This window comes from Heliangelus exortis, chromosome 11 (assembly GCF_036169615.1).
Source record: "Heliangelus exortis chromosome 11, bHelExo1.hap1, whole genome shotgun sequence".
Lineage (NCBI taxonomy): Eukaryota > Metazoa > Chordata > Aves > Apodiformes > Trochilidae > Heliangelus > Heliangelus exortis.
Genome location: NC_092432.1, coordinates 10019700 through 10037826, shown reverse-complemented (window position 1 = coordinate 10037826; position 18127 = coordinate 10019700). Strand labels below are relative to the sequence as shown.

At 41.6% G+C, this 18127-nt stretch overlaps 1 protein-coding gene across 2 annotated transcripts in view; it reads right to left on the bottom strand.

The window, feature by feature from the left end:
* The window catches only part of HOMER2 (homer scaffold protein 2), a 62276-nt gene that overhangs the window by 9688 nt on the left and 34461 nt on the right, over nt 1-18127 (bottom strand). Inside the window, exons 3-7 of one of the 2 annotated variants that reach the window (XM_071754437.1) lie at nt 11905-12036; nt 5665-5757; nt 4223-4362; nt 2587-2743; nt 511-621 (exon numbers count right to left, since the gene is read on the bottom strand). In XM_071754437.1, coding sequence (XP_071610538.1) covers nt 511-621; nt 2587-2743; nt 4223-4362; nt 5665-5757; nt 11905-12036 — 633 coding nt within the window. The remainder of the gene's footprint in view (nt 1-510; nt 622-2586; nt 2744-4222; nt 4363-5664; nt 5758-11904; nt 12037-18127) is intronic. The other variant, XM_071754438.1, reaches the window with a different exon arrangement.

The window sequence follows — 18127 nt, the reverse complement described above, 5'->3', positions numbered from 1 at the left end:
GAGTTTCTCACTCTTGGCAATAGTTCTGAGGAAGACCATAAGTGGCAAAGCTGAAGACTACAAGCCATCTGGTAAAAGAAACAGGACTTGTTACTCAAACACCAGGTTATTTTGTAAATTATGCCTTTTAATGGTGATCCTGATGTTTATGGGAATTCGGGACGTGGGGACTGGCAACTGAATCTATTCTCAGCATTCATCTGTCTGCCTTTGGACAGCTTGCTTCCCCACTCCAGCTCTTGTGTTAGGAGTAAAGTGTTGTATACCCAAAAGTGTCACATTTGTTAACATTTTTGTGTGCTGTCAGAGTGCACAAGACACCATAAAACTGAAACCTGAGAAACTCTGTAAAACTGCTGCTACAGTTATAAATGGAAAAATCTAGGAAGGGGTGACACCCTGAGACATCAGACTTCTGGCTGCGGGTGAGCCAGTCCATAACCCTACATCCCACGTGAGAAGCAGACAGACCCACTCATTCTCTAACATTTGCCATTTCTGGGCACTTACCAGCTCTTTGTCCTGAAGTTCTGTTTCCAGTTCTTGGAGACGTCTACTCAGCTGTGCATTTCTTTCTTTCTCTTTATTTATTTCATTGCACTGTTCCTCCAGTTCTTCAATCTTTAAGACATAAGGTGAAAATTTTCAAATTTCTGCAATTTTGGGGCAGACCATGTATAGGGGCACTGGTGTAAAGGGGCACTGCTCCACTGAGCAGTGGAGCACAGGCAATTGTAGTTTGTCATGGGTCTCCTTTCTGGATCATAGCACTTGATTCACTGCTACAAAATTACTGCTTCTTTCTTTAAAAAGGGCCAATTTACACATCCCTTAGGAAGCCCTGGGACTGTGTTTATTCTCTCTTGCACAGTATCTCATATAATTACTCAAGAACGTGCTGCTAAAATAAGGGGGGGCTGGGGATAAAATCCACACTTAATTTCTATGAAACCAACACCAGACTGTAAGGGGCAGGTTTTCTTAACACAGCAATGGAGAATAAATCTGCAGCACTCCCAGCTTTGCCTCCTCAGGGGATGCTTATTATTCTAGCTGGAGTATGAGGGAAACAACATCAAAACTTTTCTAGGAGAACCAGCTCAGAGCCATGCACAACACTTTGTTCTCTCATTCAGGAACATGCTTTGCTTTCTCCATACCTTCCCCTGCCAACTCTGGACTTAGCTCCCAGAAGATTCACTTCCCACAGGCTGATGGGTCAGCTCATTAAAGTATGTACTTTAATTCTCAGCTCCATGTTGCTTTGGGATTATAACTTCCCCCATTTGAAGGTAGAGCAATATGCAAAAAAATTCTGACCCAATTAATAGAGGAGAAGGAGCTTCCCCAGGGTGCTAAAGTGGTACAGTGTGAGTGCTGAACAAGGAACCTGCTTGGGAGAAAAGCTCAGAAAAACCTCTCTGCACAAAAAAAGACAGTGCATTACACAGACTATTGCTGCACAGTCTGGCTGGTCACTGACATGATGACTTTGCAGCTGTAGTAAGGCAGTGTTGTGATAATCTCTTCATATCTATAGGTAGTGAGATGTGGCATGTTTCATCAGTTAATGAGAACACCTTTTCTCTGCAACAGTACAGAAAAGTAAAAAAACCCCACAAATTTAAAGCAGATGATGCTATCTTCTAACATACTATTCGAGGCACTCACTTCTCCCCTGTGCAAAAGAGACTGGATATAGGAAGCCAAATAATGTAGCAATTAATATTAATTTGTAAATATAACGGCAGGTACCACAGCTCTAGTTTATCTCTCAAACATCACTGTGCACACCTAAAATACATGTGAAGAGACAGAGTGTCTGGCTGGGAAGAGACTGCTCCAATGTGGATTTTCAGTGCCAGCAGGCAACCCAGGCAGCCTCCAGTGCTGAAATACTATTTGCAGCCTACTGACATACAAAAAGATAAGAAATTCCTTCCCCTCTTCGAAAGCAAACAATAAACCAAAAAACAGTCCTCAGCAGATGGATACAGTCTGACTCCTACACCAAATGGTGCTCAGTAATGGAGGGGAAAAGCCTTGTGAAAATGCCTCTTGTCAGGTTTCTGGATGAGATGTGCCTGGTGTTAGCACTGGAGGAGCCAGCTCAAAGCCCACATCTCACATCCTCATTCCCCCACCCACCACTGGGATTTGCTTCTACTACTGAGTGGTTCCAGCTTGTGTCCTGTGGGTAGCCAGCCCATAACCTTGCCTTCTGCTCCTTCATCATCTGGCACTATTTAACGAGCTTTGAAAGGGGTATTAATAGTACTCCCACTTTGAAAATTTTTCTGCTTTATCACCCCAGCCAGCAGCCCCCGTGGGCACCAAGTCTCCCAGATCAAGCAGGGAGCTTCCTGTGATGTGGCAGCACCAGTCCCCCCAGATCCCAGCCCTCCAAACTTCCCTGATCACTGTGTACAGAGGGATGCAGCTGCCTTAACCCTCCCTGCCCACTTCCCTTTGTGAGACAAAATCTATCTCCTACCAGACACAAAGATAAAGCAGCAGACACCCAAGAGAAAGAGGCAGAAGCAGCTAACTGGAAGACACAGCTCTCCTGTGGGTGCACTCTGCTACCTTGCTCCTCAGCTGGTCATTTTCCTCCTTGCAGGCTGAGAATTGCTTCTTCCAGTGCTCGATGCTGGCCGCAGACTCCTGCAGGGCGTTGGACAGCCGCGCATTGCTCTCCCGCAGCGTCTGCAGCTCTGTCTCCCACTTCTTCACGTTGGATGAACTGAGGAAACCAGGGTGCCATGAGGTGGCTTCACCTCACCGGGACCCTGCATGTCATTACTCTTCCCCTGCCTGTCAACTCGGCCACCCAGGGATGTGCTGTTTTGTTACAGCATCCAGCACGCTCAGGTGTGTTTCACTGCCTTGAGCCATTGCCTGCCTAAGGAGAGCATCAGCCTCAGTCTGCCTCTGCCAAAATGAAAAAGCATCTATCAACCCCAGCAAGAGAGGCCTGGGCTTCTGGAACAAATGTCCTGCTGACAGAGCATGCTGTGGGGTTAAACTGGCATCTCCCCTGGATGCAATCAGGGGTTTGCTTCAGTGCTGTGCTTTGCTGAGCACCCCTTGTGCTGCAGCCCTGGGGCTATGGTACCCCTGCAGCAACACCACTGCACACACTTGCAGATGGTGCAATAATTCAGAACTGAAGATGTTGGGGGGTTGACAACACCAATATGTGATTTTTTTTTCCTAATGCTCAGCCTTAAATATAAAAGCATTACAAAATGCTGAAACTACTCATTCCCCAAAGATTCAAGCTGCAGCACAGAGCATGAGATCAGAGTGAATGGAAAATGGAAGGCAGGAATTGGAGGTCCCAGGTGCTGGTTGCTACTTGCCTATGGAGGTGTCTTCAGCAGGAGGAACAAGTCAACATTATGATTTGAAATAGGTTATGCTCTTGAAATGTCAGTAAAGAGAGATGATGTACTGCAAATATAATATATGCTTAGAATTGTTCAGTGTAATGCTGCTTATGGTGCTGCTGCCTTGCTTTTTAATTAGCTTTTTAAGAGTATCTTGATCCTGTTAGATTTTCTTTCTATTTCACATGCAAGAGGCAGACAAGGCAAGATGCCAGTTGAGAATTATTCTATTTCAATGTCATAATTTTGCATATTCCAATGCCTGTATGTTCACTACAGCTGCAAATTATTCTTGTCAGCATTTTCAAATAATTTATCAAATAGCAAAAAATATGGCTTCAAGGGGTATTGTCCACAGCTTTAGAAACATTCCTAAAGACTTCTAAGCCAGCACAGTCAATTAATATTTCTCACTTCTACTTTTTCATGACTGAGTTCCCTTTTATAATTTTAAATTTCCGTATCTATTTTCATCAAAGTAAACACAACAAACCAAAAGAGGAAGAAGAGACTGACTTCACATGTTATCACTTGCAATTGCTCCCTTATGGCTTTAAAGTCATTTCTGTAGCTTGAAAACTTAACAAATGAAAGTGGCTACATGAGTTGGCATCAGCAGAGTCAAGTTCTCATTTCATCAGTAAAAAACTAAACAGTAAATACCTCTCAACTGGATATTGGGAGGCATTTGCTAAAATCTCCTCACTTGTCTATTCTGCTGCATCATTTTAAACTAATGCAATTACATCTGAACGATTTCTGTCAGTACCATTAGCTATTGGATAACTACAGCATGCTGTTCAAATGCTACTTAGCTATTAAAAGAAATTCACCTTTGGGCTAGAGCAATTTTTAATTTATCATTTTCAGACTTGAGATGTGCCTCAGCAGGACCCCCATGTGATGCTTTCTCATCATCTGTCCCGTTCACACTGGATGCTCGAGTGGAAGATGGTGTTTCCCGTCCAGATTCCTGTAGCACAAAACACAACAGGACACTGGGCATCCCCTGCAACACCACAACACCAGTTTCTTTGTAATCTTGATCCCAAACCACCCTGCTGAGGCCTAGGCTGTGTATGCTCACCTGGCAGAACATTGGTAACAAACTCAATACTTTACATTTTGCTGCAAAGCTGGTCTATTTAGAAAGAATGTAAAAATTATGATATATGAAGTGGAAGTTTAAAGTGTTAAAAATAATTGTTTTAACTGGAAATGCTTTTGTTTTCTAAAGGCCTTTTGGGTTTGTTTTTTTTTTTAAGATAACAAAATAAAACAATACAGTGCACCTGAAAGTCCAAACCAAAAATAAAACCCAAAAATGCTGTTCCTCCAAAGAGACACCTTCCATGGACTGATCGATGCTGATCACCAACAGAGAAAAAAGTGAACCATAAAGGCCATGGCCAGAGTCCTTAAAAAATGCATACCCAAGTTATGCCTCTCCAATGGATATTTGTAGACCCCACAAAGGGAGTTAGTTGAAATCCCAAGAGCATTCAACATTTTTTTCTGATCATGCATCTGAATTTCTCTCTGATCAAAATTAATCTAAATTTCTTCCAAACATTAGCTCATGCCACTAGCACCTGCTGAACAGGGTGCTCTCTTACCTCATGCAATGCCCATGAAATTAGAGTTTAACACAGAGAGGGACTGGGACATCACCCAGTTCCTTCAGTCTGTAAGAAACCCAGATCCCTCTGGACACTGAGGCACTGGGCCATGTCAGGGTGTGCTGTAGCCCAGTGTATCCTAGAAATGTGCGACACAAGCTGTGTCCACCTGCTCCCTAAAGCACTGCCTCTGTTCCCACATCCCACATTTCCTTTAGTCCCACCTAGGCATGGAATACCATGGCCTCAAAGCCTGTCTCTCCATTGGCAGAGTGAACTCCTACAAAACAGACCAGACAGATGACAAAAAGAATCCCAGTGAAGCTCATCTACTGTCTGCTTAAGTGCTACACTGACTTACTTTCCAGTCACCCAGGCTATCTGTAACGGTACAACTAAAAGGATGAATAGCTTTCCCTGTTATTAAAAAAGTTATAACACCTCAAGAACTGCTGAAAAAAATGAAGGCAATGAGCATGGATGGATGAAAAATATTCCTCTGACAATGTTAATGTCCAGTAGCTGACAACTACCTTCAGCAATCTTAATTTTATGTGCTTTAAGCTGCCTGCCAGAAGCTTGTACGGTCCATTAGAAAATTTAACTTTAAATTATTTATCCTGTATGCACACAGATATTAAAGCTAAATTACAAACCTGTGAATGATTGCTTGAGGTCTCAATTTTCTCTTGGGATCTGTCTCTTGCTAGTTTGGCAGCTTCTTTTACTTCTTGGAATTTCTCTGCAAACTGGAAAAGCATGAAAGATATTTATTAAAATGATTTATCATCTATTAAACTGTTCAGATCAGTATATTTATATTGTTCATAGATCTCTGGAAGTGAACAACTAATTTAGATAATTTGAAATTCTTGGCAAGAAAAAAACATTTTAATTCTTTGGCAGGGAAGTTCTTTGAAAAGGAATGGGGGTGTTTCTAAAAGAGAGATGTCTTTGCAGCTCTGGCTGAGTGCAGTAAAAACCCATGGAGAAAAGTAGCTATTAGTGTCCTCTGGTATGATTTGTTTATTTTTAAAAAAACTTCTTCTCCTCTGTTTCAATCCATGTTGACAGCACATTGAAGTTGAAAGTATAAAAGACACATGTTTGGATAAAAAAATTATTAAGGTCTTCTAAATGCAAATGAGCTCATGAGACATCTGCAGAATGCAAGCAAGGGATTATCAAAATACAGAAAAAAGGGAGAGAAAAGTAGATCTGTATGTACGATGGGGCCATTTGAAAACACAGCTTTTCTGGTCTAATTTTCTTGTTACTGGAAAAAATAAAAGTAGAAGATTTCAGGGAAAGGATTGAATGCCTCCTGTAAGAGGGTTATATCAAGCTGCGGGAGGCAGGGGAAAGGAAAGATAAAGATGAAAAGTAATGATCCCAATCCCTACAAGTTTCTGTAGGACATCTGCTCTGAAGTCAGTCTGGCACTTTTGAAATACAAGTATTATCACAGTCAGTCAGGGTTGCAGGGCTTAAGCACTTTAAATAGTGTTTAAAGTTTTAAAAGGATTGCAAAGATGAAAGAAAAGGCTTTTTTTTTTTTTTAATTCAGATGTATCTTGTATAAGAATGGGCAACTTTGTCTCCCTGCTCAAGCAGTTTGGTATCACTTCCCTGTGTTTTGGGAAACTTGAAACACTAGAAAGCAAAGACACACTAAAAGTGCATAAAAAGAAATCTATTTTATGGTGCAGTTTATTAATAAAAGGACTGTCATCGTATCCTCAGATGATTCAGAACACTCATGACAAATTTGTAAATAAAAGCATGAGCAGACATCACATTTTATAGTAAAAAAATAGAAAGGATCATTATCCACTTACTAATCTTATCTTCTAACTTTCAGATTTACAGCAGGTATTTAGGATGCTCTCAGTAAAATACTGGCACTATAAAGACTGAGTAAACAAATCTGCTCCACGTTGTCTACAAGAAAACTGGATTTATAAGTGGAAGCACCTACTTTTGTGTAGCACACACAAATGGAAATTTCCAACAAACACACATCCATCATTTGTAAATCCAATGGGCAAGCACGTTCTGGAAGCTGAGTGTATTTTCAGGTGTGGGCTACAAACTGTGGGAACACATTACAGTGAAGATTGAGCTCTCAAATCCAGCTGTTCCTATACAAAAGCTGAAACTGCATATGCAAAGCAGGAGCTCTAGAAGGGCAGTAGCTGCTCTCTGCTGACATGTGCAGTCACCACACACAAATTACTTGATTACCTTCATAGCATTATAGAGATCATTAGGCAGAACTACATAACATTTTCACCTTAAGTGATTTATCTCTAACTTTACACAAAATTTATCTCATTCTGTCACAAAACAGCTATAACAAAATGATTATTTCTAAAATGCTGTCTCAACAGTAAGCTCCGCACTTGGGTTTGTTGCAAATAGTAAATGGCTGTTTTGAGTTTCTGTTTCACAATAAATCTTTATGGGCAAGTACGAAAAATTTATGAGGGTTCTTCATGGATCATATTAAATATGAGAAAACAAAGAATTGGGAGTGATCTATCAAATTTTATTTTTGCAACTATTTTCATAAAGCACACAGGAGACTGCTGTGACAAATTATGTGAGCTGAGAAGTAAATGACATTTTTCTACATTTCCAAAAAAAAAAAAAATTCTATATGATTGACCAAAACTAATCTTCAATATAAAACTGATAATGATCTCATTGCACAGTTGATTTCAGCCATGTCTCTTGTTTACCAACACCTCCATTTAATGCATTTGCTTTTGGAGACAAGTACAACTAACTGAATTTTTCACCATCTTAGTTACAGATCTAAGGTTCTGAGAGTCAAAATACTGCCCTTCATTCTTAGGGTTGTTACAAACATAAAGAGAATTGAAGCAGACATGGAGATGAAAGACAGTTTGGGGTTTTTTTCCCCTCACATTTGGAAACTGTCCACAAAGCGTTCTGCTGCCACATTTTTTCATTCTTACCTAATTAATACTTGATAGATTTTACTAACAGTCTGGTTTTGAAAGCTACAGAGGACCACTTGGCTTGTTCTGACATTCTAGCCTTTCATCTGATGACTCTTCTGAGGGCAGCAGCATTGGTGGTGAGGGTCCCAGAGTGGGCAGCATCACCAGGACCGATTGCCACAGCCACTACCCAGATGCCAAGGACATCTCTGAGATGGATGGCATGGTCTCAGTGTCTAATCACTGGCAGAAATCAGAAAGATGCTTTCCCTTCAGCAAATGATTTCTTCTGTCCCAAACATAAAAAAATTGACTCTACAAAATCATGTGCTACCTCCAAGATCTAAATTGACTTTGAGCTATCAAACCATTGCAGCAATAGGGAGGGAGTGCTTTTTAAATGTGAAATTCCTAGCTAAAAACTGAAATAATCTTATTTTTAGGAAATGGAAACTAGGTAAATATGGTATTAAGAAGCAATACATGTATAAATACTCAAAAACAAATTTAAAAAATCATCATGCTCTTACTCCTTACATATTTACTCCCTTCAGCCTTGTTCTCAGGCAGACCAAGTTCCTGCAGATTAGCAAAAAAACAACTGGAGTAGGAGAAATGCCAACTAAGCACCACCCTGGTAGTCAGTCCATCATGGACTGTCTTCCCATGCCCCAGGAAGCTGTGCAACTCAGCTTCAGTATGAAAACCTTTGCTGCTACCAACACTCTTGAAGCCTTTCAGTCTAGGGATGCTGCAGCTGATGCCCTGTTTGAGCCTTGGCCAGTGAAGTTTAACTGGGACTCAAGGATGCTACTGTGCATTGGACTGATTTTCTAAAGGCTTGCTCAAATCTGCAGCCAGCTTGTCACCTGGAAAAATATCTAAATAGACATTCTCTAACATTTTATACATTAGAAAGCATTGTTCTGTAGTGTAAATTTTAAGCTCCTGACCTGGTGTAACATTTTACATCAACTACTGACAAACCCTGCCAGTGTCAGAGAGGTGAAACAGCTGCTCCCACCCAAAGCAGTCTCATAAATATTTCATCACCCTCTGGGTTTGCTGGGTGATGTGACAGTCCTGCTGGGAAGCACGACTGCGTACTGACCCACAAGGCACACGTCGCTCTGCTCTTGGTTTTCTGTGCTTTAGCCCTCAGTACCAGGCAGATTGTCAGCAAATAAGGCAATTATGATGTGCAAAGTCTGTGTTTACTGGGTTTCTCACCTGTATAAATCTTTGTCCCTTTGCCCTTGACTACCTCCAGCTCCTCAGACAGCATAGCTGTGTTGCAGCATCCTGAATGATAGCAGAAATTCAACTTAACTGCTTCATGTGCAAAGCACATCACCACCTTTAAAGCACCAGCCCTGCCTCTTCATCACACCTTGGCACACCACCAGCTCTCACCTATTTCAGTTTGGCTGTAGCAATGTCTGAATAATGTCTTGAAACCTTTTTGAGGCATGGAGTGGGAAGGGGGAAAGGAAGGTCAGAAAGTCCTGCAAGGGGGTAAAAGGACCCTGAGCAGGACATCAAGTTTAAGTCCTCCGAGTCTTCCAATCAATGTGAATGGTAATTAGGTTACTAGGTCACTCAATGCAGTTTTCATTAATGGCTCATGTTTAATTTGAATTACTTTTCCCTATAGATATGGGTTAATACTTAATCATCTCAAGAGAAGGTAGATATTAGAAAGAGGCAATATCTTTTATTAGGCCAACCAATATATTAAAAAATACAGGCATTTTTAGGCCTCTTCTCATGTCTTGTAATTATTTGTTGTTTTCAGTAGGTACTGAAAACAAGGTACTTTCAGTACTTTTCAGCTAGCTTTTAAAATTTATTTTAAGCCAGGGCTATTGATCTCTGGTCTAGTGAAATTTTAGTGTGTCCTTCCAATTTTGGACTAAAAGTTTCAATTCTTTCCAATAAAACTGACAAGCTTAAATTTATATGAGTCTAAAGATATTAATATAAAATGAAACTTGATTTTACTGTTCCCAGTACACTTCTACATCTGTTATCTTTCCAACATCTCTAATCTTTCATGCTAGTGGTTCAATAATTAAACCCAGGAATATGGATGATAAAGGCTATCTTTGTCCCATTGCTTTGCATGGTAGTAGTAAAGCAGGTTTTCTAACATTTTTCAAATAGGTAACTGTTAGATTTTGTTTTGTTTTTTGTTTTTTTTTTTTTTAAATAGATCATCTCAAGCCATTTTCAGAAATGCCGCCCCTAAGCTCACCCTCAATATTATGACCAAAAAAAAGTCTTTCTGATGACTTGGGAAGTTTTTCCTACAAGTAGAAGGCTGTATTATTGGCAGAAGGCTCCTCAGCAGATCCTGTGGTGCAAACAGATGTGGAAACCAATCTGGAGAGAAACACAGCTGGTACTGGGGCCCCTCTGCCCACACAACATGTTTTTCAGATTGGGTCTAATCCAGCCACTGAGTATAAAGAGCAGCTTTCTCATACCAACTCTAAATTTATTCTAAGGAAGTCTTTCAACACTAGGGTGCCAGGACCTGCCAAAATACCTTGTATCTTGTTATATCTCTGGTCTCCGGAGCCAGGCTCAGCACCACCTGCTCCACAGGGCACGTGGTGGATGCTCCACACCAGCACCAAGGCAGCGTGTGGGCATGTGCTGTGCTGCTGAGGTGGGGCTTCAGTAATCTGGGATTAAATATTCCATCCAGTGGTGCTAATTCTTACAGTAACTCACTAAGAAAGACCTAGTAAAACAAAATCCTGTAACAGTTCAGCTGATGTAAAAGCCCTCCTTCTCTTGCCTGCCTCTGCTATTTCAGAGGCTACAAGAAACATCTTGTTCCCCTGAATCTTTTCACATAAAAGCACACAAGAGGACAGCAACTTGAGAAGCTGTGTGCCACGGCCAAGGACATGAAGTTAACTGAGAAAACCCAGTGCCAAGCAGCCATGCTTCGAGTGTCAACTATGTGCTAGATAAGTAGGGGTTTTACTGCATGAGCAAACAAACAACTCAGCTGCTGGATGAGCACTTGGTGACACCACTAATCTAATGACAGGAATGTGTTTTAAACTGCTGGTTACTCACACTGAGAGCCAGCTCTAGACTTAACAAGTCAGTCCCTGCTCCAGGGAAGTGTTGCACAAACACCAAACCCATGTTCAGGGTGCAGCTCTGAGACACATCTCTGCCAGCAAACCTGGCATCAGATCCCCCCGGCTATTCCCTCCTTATCTCTGCCAGGGCTCACTGTCACCTCCCAGCTCTGCGATAAAACCACGCTGGGTCAGGGCTGCACATCACACCACTGAGCTGAAATGCTGGAAACACAGCAGGATTTAAATCCAGCTCATTTTACTGAGCCTCCTGAAAGCACAGCCCCACCAGCAGCCCTGCCTGCACACCCAGGGTGCCAGCAAGCCCCCAGGGGCTGGCAGCTCTACCTCAATTAGCTACCAGCAGCAGCAGGTCCTCAAAACACACAAATTTCTGAGGCTGGGAGGGTAACTCTCTTCCCTCAGAGACATCACATAGCCCTAAGGCCAACAGTCCTGGCATATCATGGCTTCCTTTTGTTTTTGGTGCTGCTTTCAGCTGAAATGAGCACAAAAGGCAGAAAAAATACTTCAGACTTCAGGTTGTTTCTGTTAACATCTGAAAATACAAATGCTTTCAGCGAGATACCACCGAGACCACTTTGCTAGTACTATTGTCAGTGGCCAGCTTTAATTTATAGTTTTGACCATGAGGCTTGTAATAGTACCTGCTTCTGAATATACAGACAGTGGGTAATGATAGGAGATGGGCAATTTGCAGGGATGAAGAGGACTTGCAGAAGTATGCAGCTCAGAAGAGGTCGGTAAGGTATATGCAATTCTTCATTAAGAAAGGAGAAAACCTGTACAGAAATTCTGTGAGCCCCAGTACCTTTGTCAGCTGCTGCTCGGAGGGAAAGCCCAAGCCAAAGACAGTGTTTGCTCTGCTGTCTGCCCACTGGCCAAACTTCTGTGATGTTTTAGTGAAGGTCATGTTAGGTGTGATTGTGCTGTTTATGATCACCTGTTTAAAAACAGACCAAAGAAGAATTAAAAAGTAGAAGCCACATAGGAAATGCATATCCTAGCAACAATATCACCCAAAGCAAACTGCATCTAAATTGGGAAATCGCTGTATTCAGAAGATTTTTTTCCTCAAACAAAACAATTTCTATCTCGTCTTATTTTGTGCAGGAATTTTGAGGTTTTGTGGTTTTGTCTTGTTTTCCCAAAGTGCTGCTGTGGTCCTGCAGTTAAACACTGCTGCAGGAAAATCACTAAACTCAAAGGAAGAACAGGGACAAGAGTTATAAAATTACCCTGGAAGAAACACAGACGCAAAATCCTCTTTTTTCAGATCCCAAAATTACATGGCTACTGCCACCACCCCTGCTGGAATCTGGGATGGCCAGAGGCCTCCAAGCAAGGTGTCCACCAGCAACACCTGCCCTTTAACTGGAAGAGCAAAGAGCTATAAGAGCTATTCCTGCATTTCTACATTTGGGCTTCCATATATGGGATACCAGAGACATGTCAGAACTTTAAAAAGACCCAAAACAATAAAAACAAGGAGAAACTGACGGCTTAATAGTGAGTTTAACTTGGGAGGACAGTGAAGTGCAATATAAAACGTGGGCCTCAGCAAATTTTCTGCTACTTTACACAAGTTAACTAATATCTGCTTCATCACCAGCAACCTTGGAAGCAGCAGTGGTTCTTGTAATTAAAGAAATAGGCAATATGGAGAAGGCTGTTGGGATGAGGTCTCTAAGGAACTTGGTAGAACAAGCATAAAATGTAATCTTGCAAAAAAGGAATGAGATACATGTCAGTTCATTATCAAAAATCTTAACTTTACTTTCAAGATAGAGTCTCTAGACTCATATAATGATCTTTCTCCGGAAATTAATTCATGTACAATGTTCTTTCTGCTAACAGATTAGGAGCTTTCTTTAGTAATGCGCACCATCATTTCCAATATGCAAATTAGGCAGTAATTAAGCCAAATCTGTGGGACAGTTTAATTAACATGATCAGGAAGTATCCTGGCAACATCACTTACTATGTGTTCCAAGCATTTTTTTGCCTAAGCTATCATTTACATTTAGCAAAAAAATCGTGAACTAAATTTACCAAAGCAAGCTCCTTATTTGCCTCCATTCCCCTCCCTAACTTCTGACCTCTGTGCTGATGCCTTTATTTTCTCTCTTAGAAACTGCTCAACTTCAGTGGTTCCCTCTTTTTACATTATCACTTTGAAATAATACACGATTTTCTGCAACTTCCTAAGGCTGAAAGTTTCACCAAAATGATCAAACCAGAGGAAAGTCAGGAGGCTGGTACCCCTAAAAAAAATTTTTTTTTGCATGGGAATAAAAAAGCTTTGGAAACAAGGAGAGGTGACTGCACCCAGTGCTGGCCAAAACACACCATACAGAAATCAGCTTTCAGGGTCAAAACATCTTTTTGTATGGCCAGGAAGAGGTATAAACAAAGCTTCCCAGACGTGCTGTCCTCCAGCTAAGTCACACACAAGAAACTCAGTCTAAAATCTAAGTGCTATTTCAGAGATTTACATTAAAATAAAGTCAAAGATTTTATGCAGAGTTTTGACAATTCAAAGGGAGTATGATGATATGAGGATTATATGATACAGAGAGTCACAAGAACAGGAAGAAAAGCTCCCTCCAACCCAGAAAAATCAGGATGCTTTCCAAAAACTTCAAGAAAAGTGCTATATGTATATTTGTTCTTTAAAAAAATCTTACATCAGTCAGATGAACTACTTACAATGTTTAACTTCTCAAGTTAAAGAACTTATTTTAGAAGCTATGAAATACCCAGAAATATCAAGTGATAAAAGTTATTATTTCAGTCATACTGTGCCTATCAAATTAGACATCTGTGGGGAAAAACTAATAAAATTATATTTTTATTGGAAGGCAAAAGCTTCACTCACTGGAAGCACACTTTGAGAAGAATAAAATTCTTCCCTACCACCTACAATAATCATTGGGTAAATACAAATACATAAAAAAACACACAGAAGGTATCTTTTAGACCACCATCCATTATTATCAAAGACATGATAAAAAGAATAATCAAGCCTGCAAATTGTAAACCAAGAAACATCTTAATGAACAATGAAATTCACTATATTAGCTTAGCACCTTAGAGGTTAATTTTTTTGATAGCCAGCAGAGAATCCAAGAAAAAGTTGTCATGATCACACACCTTCAAGAAACTGACAGTTCATCTGTTAAATTTATAATAAACTGCAATTAGTGAAACTGCCTGGAAGCTGTCTCTGTGTTTGTTGCTTTTTTTTTTTTTTTCCCTTAATTCCTGCTCTGTCAGTCAAGCATTTCAGAAATACGGCATTCCTACAGAGAAGTGAAAATCCAAGCTGAAGTTTAGGAGATTAAATCAGAGCTCATGAGCCCCTCAGAGAAGCTGGATGCTGCAGATACATTACACTTATCCACCTGGTCTTTCTCCCCACCCTCACCCCATCACCCTGCCATGCTTGCAGGAAGGCACTGAAACATTAAACTTTTGGAGCGTTAACCTCTACATTGACTTCCCATGTAAATCTGGTCAGCTCTTCACAGCAGAACCACTCCATTGGCAAGAGATTATTCATGTTGTTCGGATTTAGGAGAAAGAAAGGGTTTGCAAGCTCTCCTGCCTGGTCCTCCAGCCTGTATCCCCTCCCAGAGCTGGCTCAGCCTTAGCTGTGTGAGACCTGAAATAAAGTTCTTCCCACCACTCCTCTGTCCCCCAGGCAGAAGGAATCCAGCCAGGGCAGAAGGCAGGGGAAGCATTTGTGGCCACTGCAACAGGAAAGTTTCCCACTGCACTGGGAAAATTTTCCTTTTTTTGATGAAAGGATGAGCAAGATTTTTCAAGTTTCAAAGGAAGAAGGAGCTGAGAGGACGGGCAGAGAAGGCAAAGGATGTATTTGAAAGTTGCTGTGGGCAGGATGAGCCCGTGGGCTATTTTCCATCTCCAGCTGTAACCCAGAATTATAATCCTATAAGAAAAGGTTACTAATCAATTCAAATGCACTCTTAAAAAATAACTTTGCATTTGGTGCTTATTCATTTAATACACACATGGTGAAAATCTGGCTGCATCAGAACCCAGAATAAACTTGTGGACTTTCATCCAGGGTAATGGATTCAAAAGACAAACTGGTCTCTAATCAAATGCAATAAATCCCTGAAGTGGTTAAAGAGTTCTCCCTAAAGACAAAGGCAAAGCAGAGCATAATATAATAAGCACCTTACTGCATAATAAACTCATTCATCATACTGACTGAGTTGTCTACATGCAGTTGAAAAAAACAAAACCTGTCTTTGCTCTCATCTACATGCAAGTGTATCAGATGGTGAACATTATCAACACATCACGTAAGCCAAACAAAATCTCACAGTAATTTCTTTTCCTTTGGGAGAAAAACAATTGTGACAGATCTAAATTTTTATTTAAAGATGACACAGAAGAATGTTCACTGTACAAGGTAGCACTACCTCAACCAGAAATGACTCCAGACATTTACAGGTATATTCATCAGATAAAAGTGAATGCAAATAAGCTGCTGTGGAGCAGAACATTCATAGGCTGTAACACACCCAGTGTGCTGCCTTCCCATGGAGAGAAACTGCCAAATAAATCAAGCAGGGAGAGGTCACAAGAAGACCTGAGCGTGTAGAAGGAAAAAACATATTGGCAGCTCACGCTGCTTGTAACATATGAGTGCTGCCAACTACACAGCTGCCATTTCTTTTAAGGGAGGGTTGAGGATTTAAAGTGTTCCCTTCCTAAACTCACCAGATCACAACACCTCACTGAGAGGGAAAAGCTGATGTGGCTCCTGAGAAGACATTTCCCAGGTCACCGTTCCATTCGGGTAAGATGAGCGGGGTGCTGGCTGGCTGGAGCAGCACAGGGGGGATTTGCCAGCCTGGTTCACAGCCTGTGCCCTGATCACACAGCTCCAGACAAGAGGGAAAAGCAGAGGGAAGAGCTCAGCTCCAGGGTGGGCAGAGCAGTGATCGCAGGTGGCTCTTGGCAGAGGCACCGGTACAGCCAGAGCCAGGGGCAGCAGGAATCGGGCAGGATGCTTCCCCTGATGAGACACCCACCAAAGGGGATTATAAACCAGTGCTGCCAGCCCTGATACAGCTTCTCTACCTGGGAAAAGACTGAAATGATAGCTATGAAATAGCTAATTAATATATTAGCCAATGTAATGCGGTTTCAACTGCACTAAATTAAATTGGAAAAGGGCCGTGTATTCTGGGACTAGAGTGTGAGTTTAGGAATTATTCTGGGATTTTCCCTTTGAATTCACATCACCTGTTACTCAGAAGTAACCTCATCTCCAGAAACCCCCCAAGGCTTGAGACCATGGGATCTACTCATTAAGAAATCACTACAGTAAAACCACCCCATTTCATTTTCACCTCTCTGAATATGTGCTTTCCAGTTTGGAGCTCTTGTGAAATTTAATTTCCCCGGCCCACCAGGCTGCTAATCTTCAGTAAAGATATATCCCAGTCTAAAAACAGAATTGAAGAAGGAAAGAAGCTGCTAATCCTCTGGCCAAAGCTATCACAGGCTCAGCAGGTTCTTCCAGCTCATCAACTTGACATGCATCAGAAGAGCTTGTGGCACTGGATATGGAGATGAGGAGACAGGGACAGCTTTGGAGAGAAATTCTTCCTCTATCCCAAATGTTCAGCAGTTCCCTCATGGAATTAACCCACCTACATTTCCATGATTTGCACTATCCTTCAGGACCTACCATCCTCCTATCTCTGCTGACAGCTTCCAGACTTACATGGAATGTCTTGTTAGCAATGTGTCACTGGTGATAAACTGATCTAGTTCTTTCTAGTCCTGCAAAGCCAGCATGCACATACATATTGTTAATTGAGACAATGCTATTAAAGGGAAAAAAACAAGAGTCTCTTGCTGAGGCCAGCTAACAACTTAGAGCAGGAGCAGCACAAGGAGATGCTCACTGCAGTGTAAGGACTTGGGGATGGGAAGTGAAGCTGTAACACAAGAGGACTGACCAGAGTTGTTTAACAAATTGTTGCCAGCAGATGTGATCGCATCTCCCTACCCTTCCTGCTATGTCTTTGTAGGAGATCCTTTAAAAAAAAAACAAAAAACCAAAAAAACCCAAAAACCTGGGAAAACTGACATTAGGAGCAGCACTTGTTCTAGTTCTGCTTTTTCTGCTGCACTTGACACACATGTAGTGCTTTACCTGGCTGAGGGTATGGATTAATTAGACTGGAAACACTGTAAACACCTACTAAGAAGAACACGGACTATCTCCATTTTGCTGCTCCTCCTGCTTCACTCCGTGATTTCTGCATGACTGGGGCAGCCCAGAGCACAGGGTAGGCCACAGCTGGCAGGATGTCTGCTGCTAGACTTCTGCTCAGGGTTCCCATCATTTCATCCATCAAGCCTGGCCAACCACAGTTTTCAAGAACTGCTGTTCTACACAGGTAACCTGGACCTCACCCATCGAGGGACTCCAAAAGCTTCCACAAATTTCTGTGGGAGGCAGGAGAGGAAGAGCAAGTGCAGGGATTCATCTGCATTTACAAAGAGGAAGGTGCTGGGATACCTGGCAAGCTGCAGAGGACTTGGTGCAGCCTGAAGTATTCACCTCCCCACCTGAGCTCCCTCTGCAGATGGAGATTCACCTTTTATGGATAAATCATCTCAGATGCTGCTGCTGCTGGTGGTGGTTTTGTGGGGAAAAGGGCCATTGCTGCAGTTGCACATAGGGTTGGTTTTTTTCCCTTGCATCACCTTGCAATGATGAATGAGACTGATTTTTAATGCCAAATGGCAACAAATCAAACAAGAAACAGACTGCTCTTATCCTTCGTCATGAAAGAGATGTAAAAATTTCCCCTCCACCCAATAAAAAGAGTAATAACTGTTTTTCCTTCAGTAAAATATTTCTGTTGTAAAGCCCTTGCTGAGAGCCTGTCTAAATGCAACAAAAGTGGGTTCATGATTATGTGAATCCTATTAAGTGAGTCTCCTGCTACACCTACTTCATTGCTCTCTTTTTCTTCCCAAGG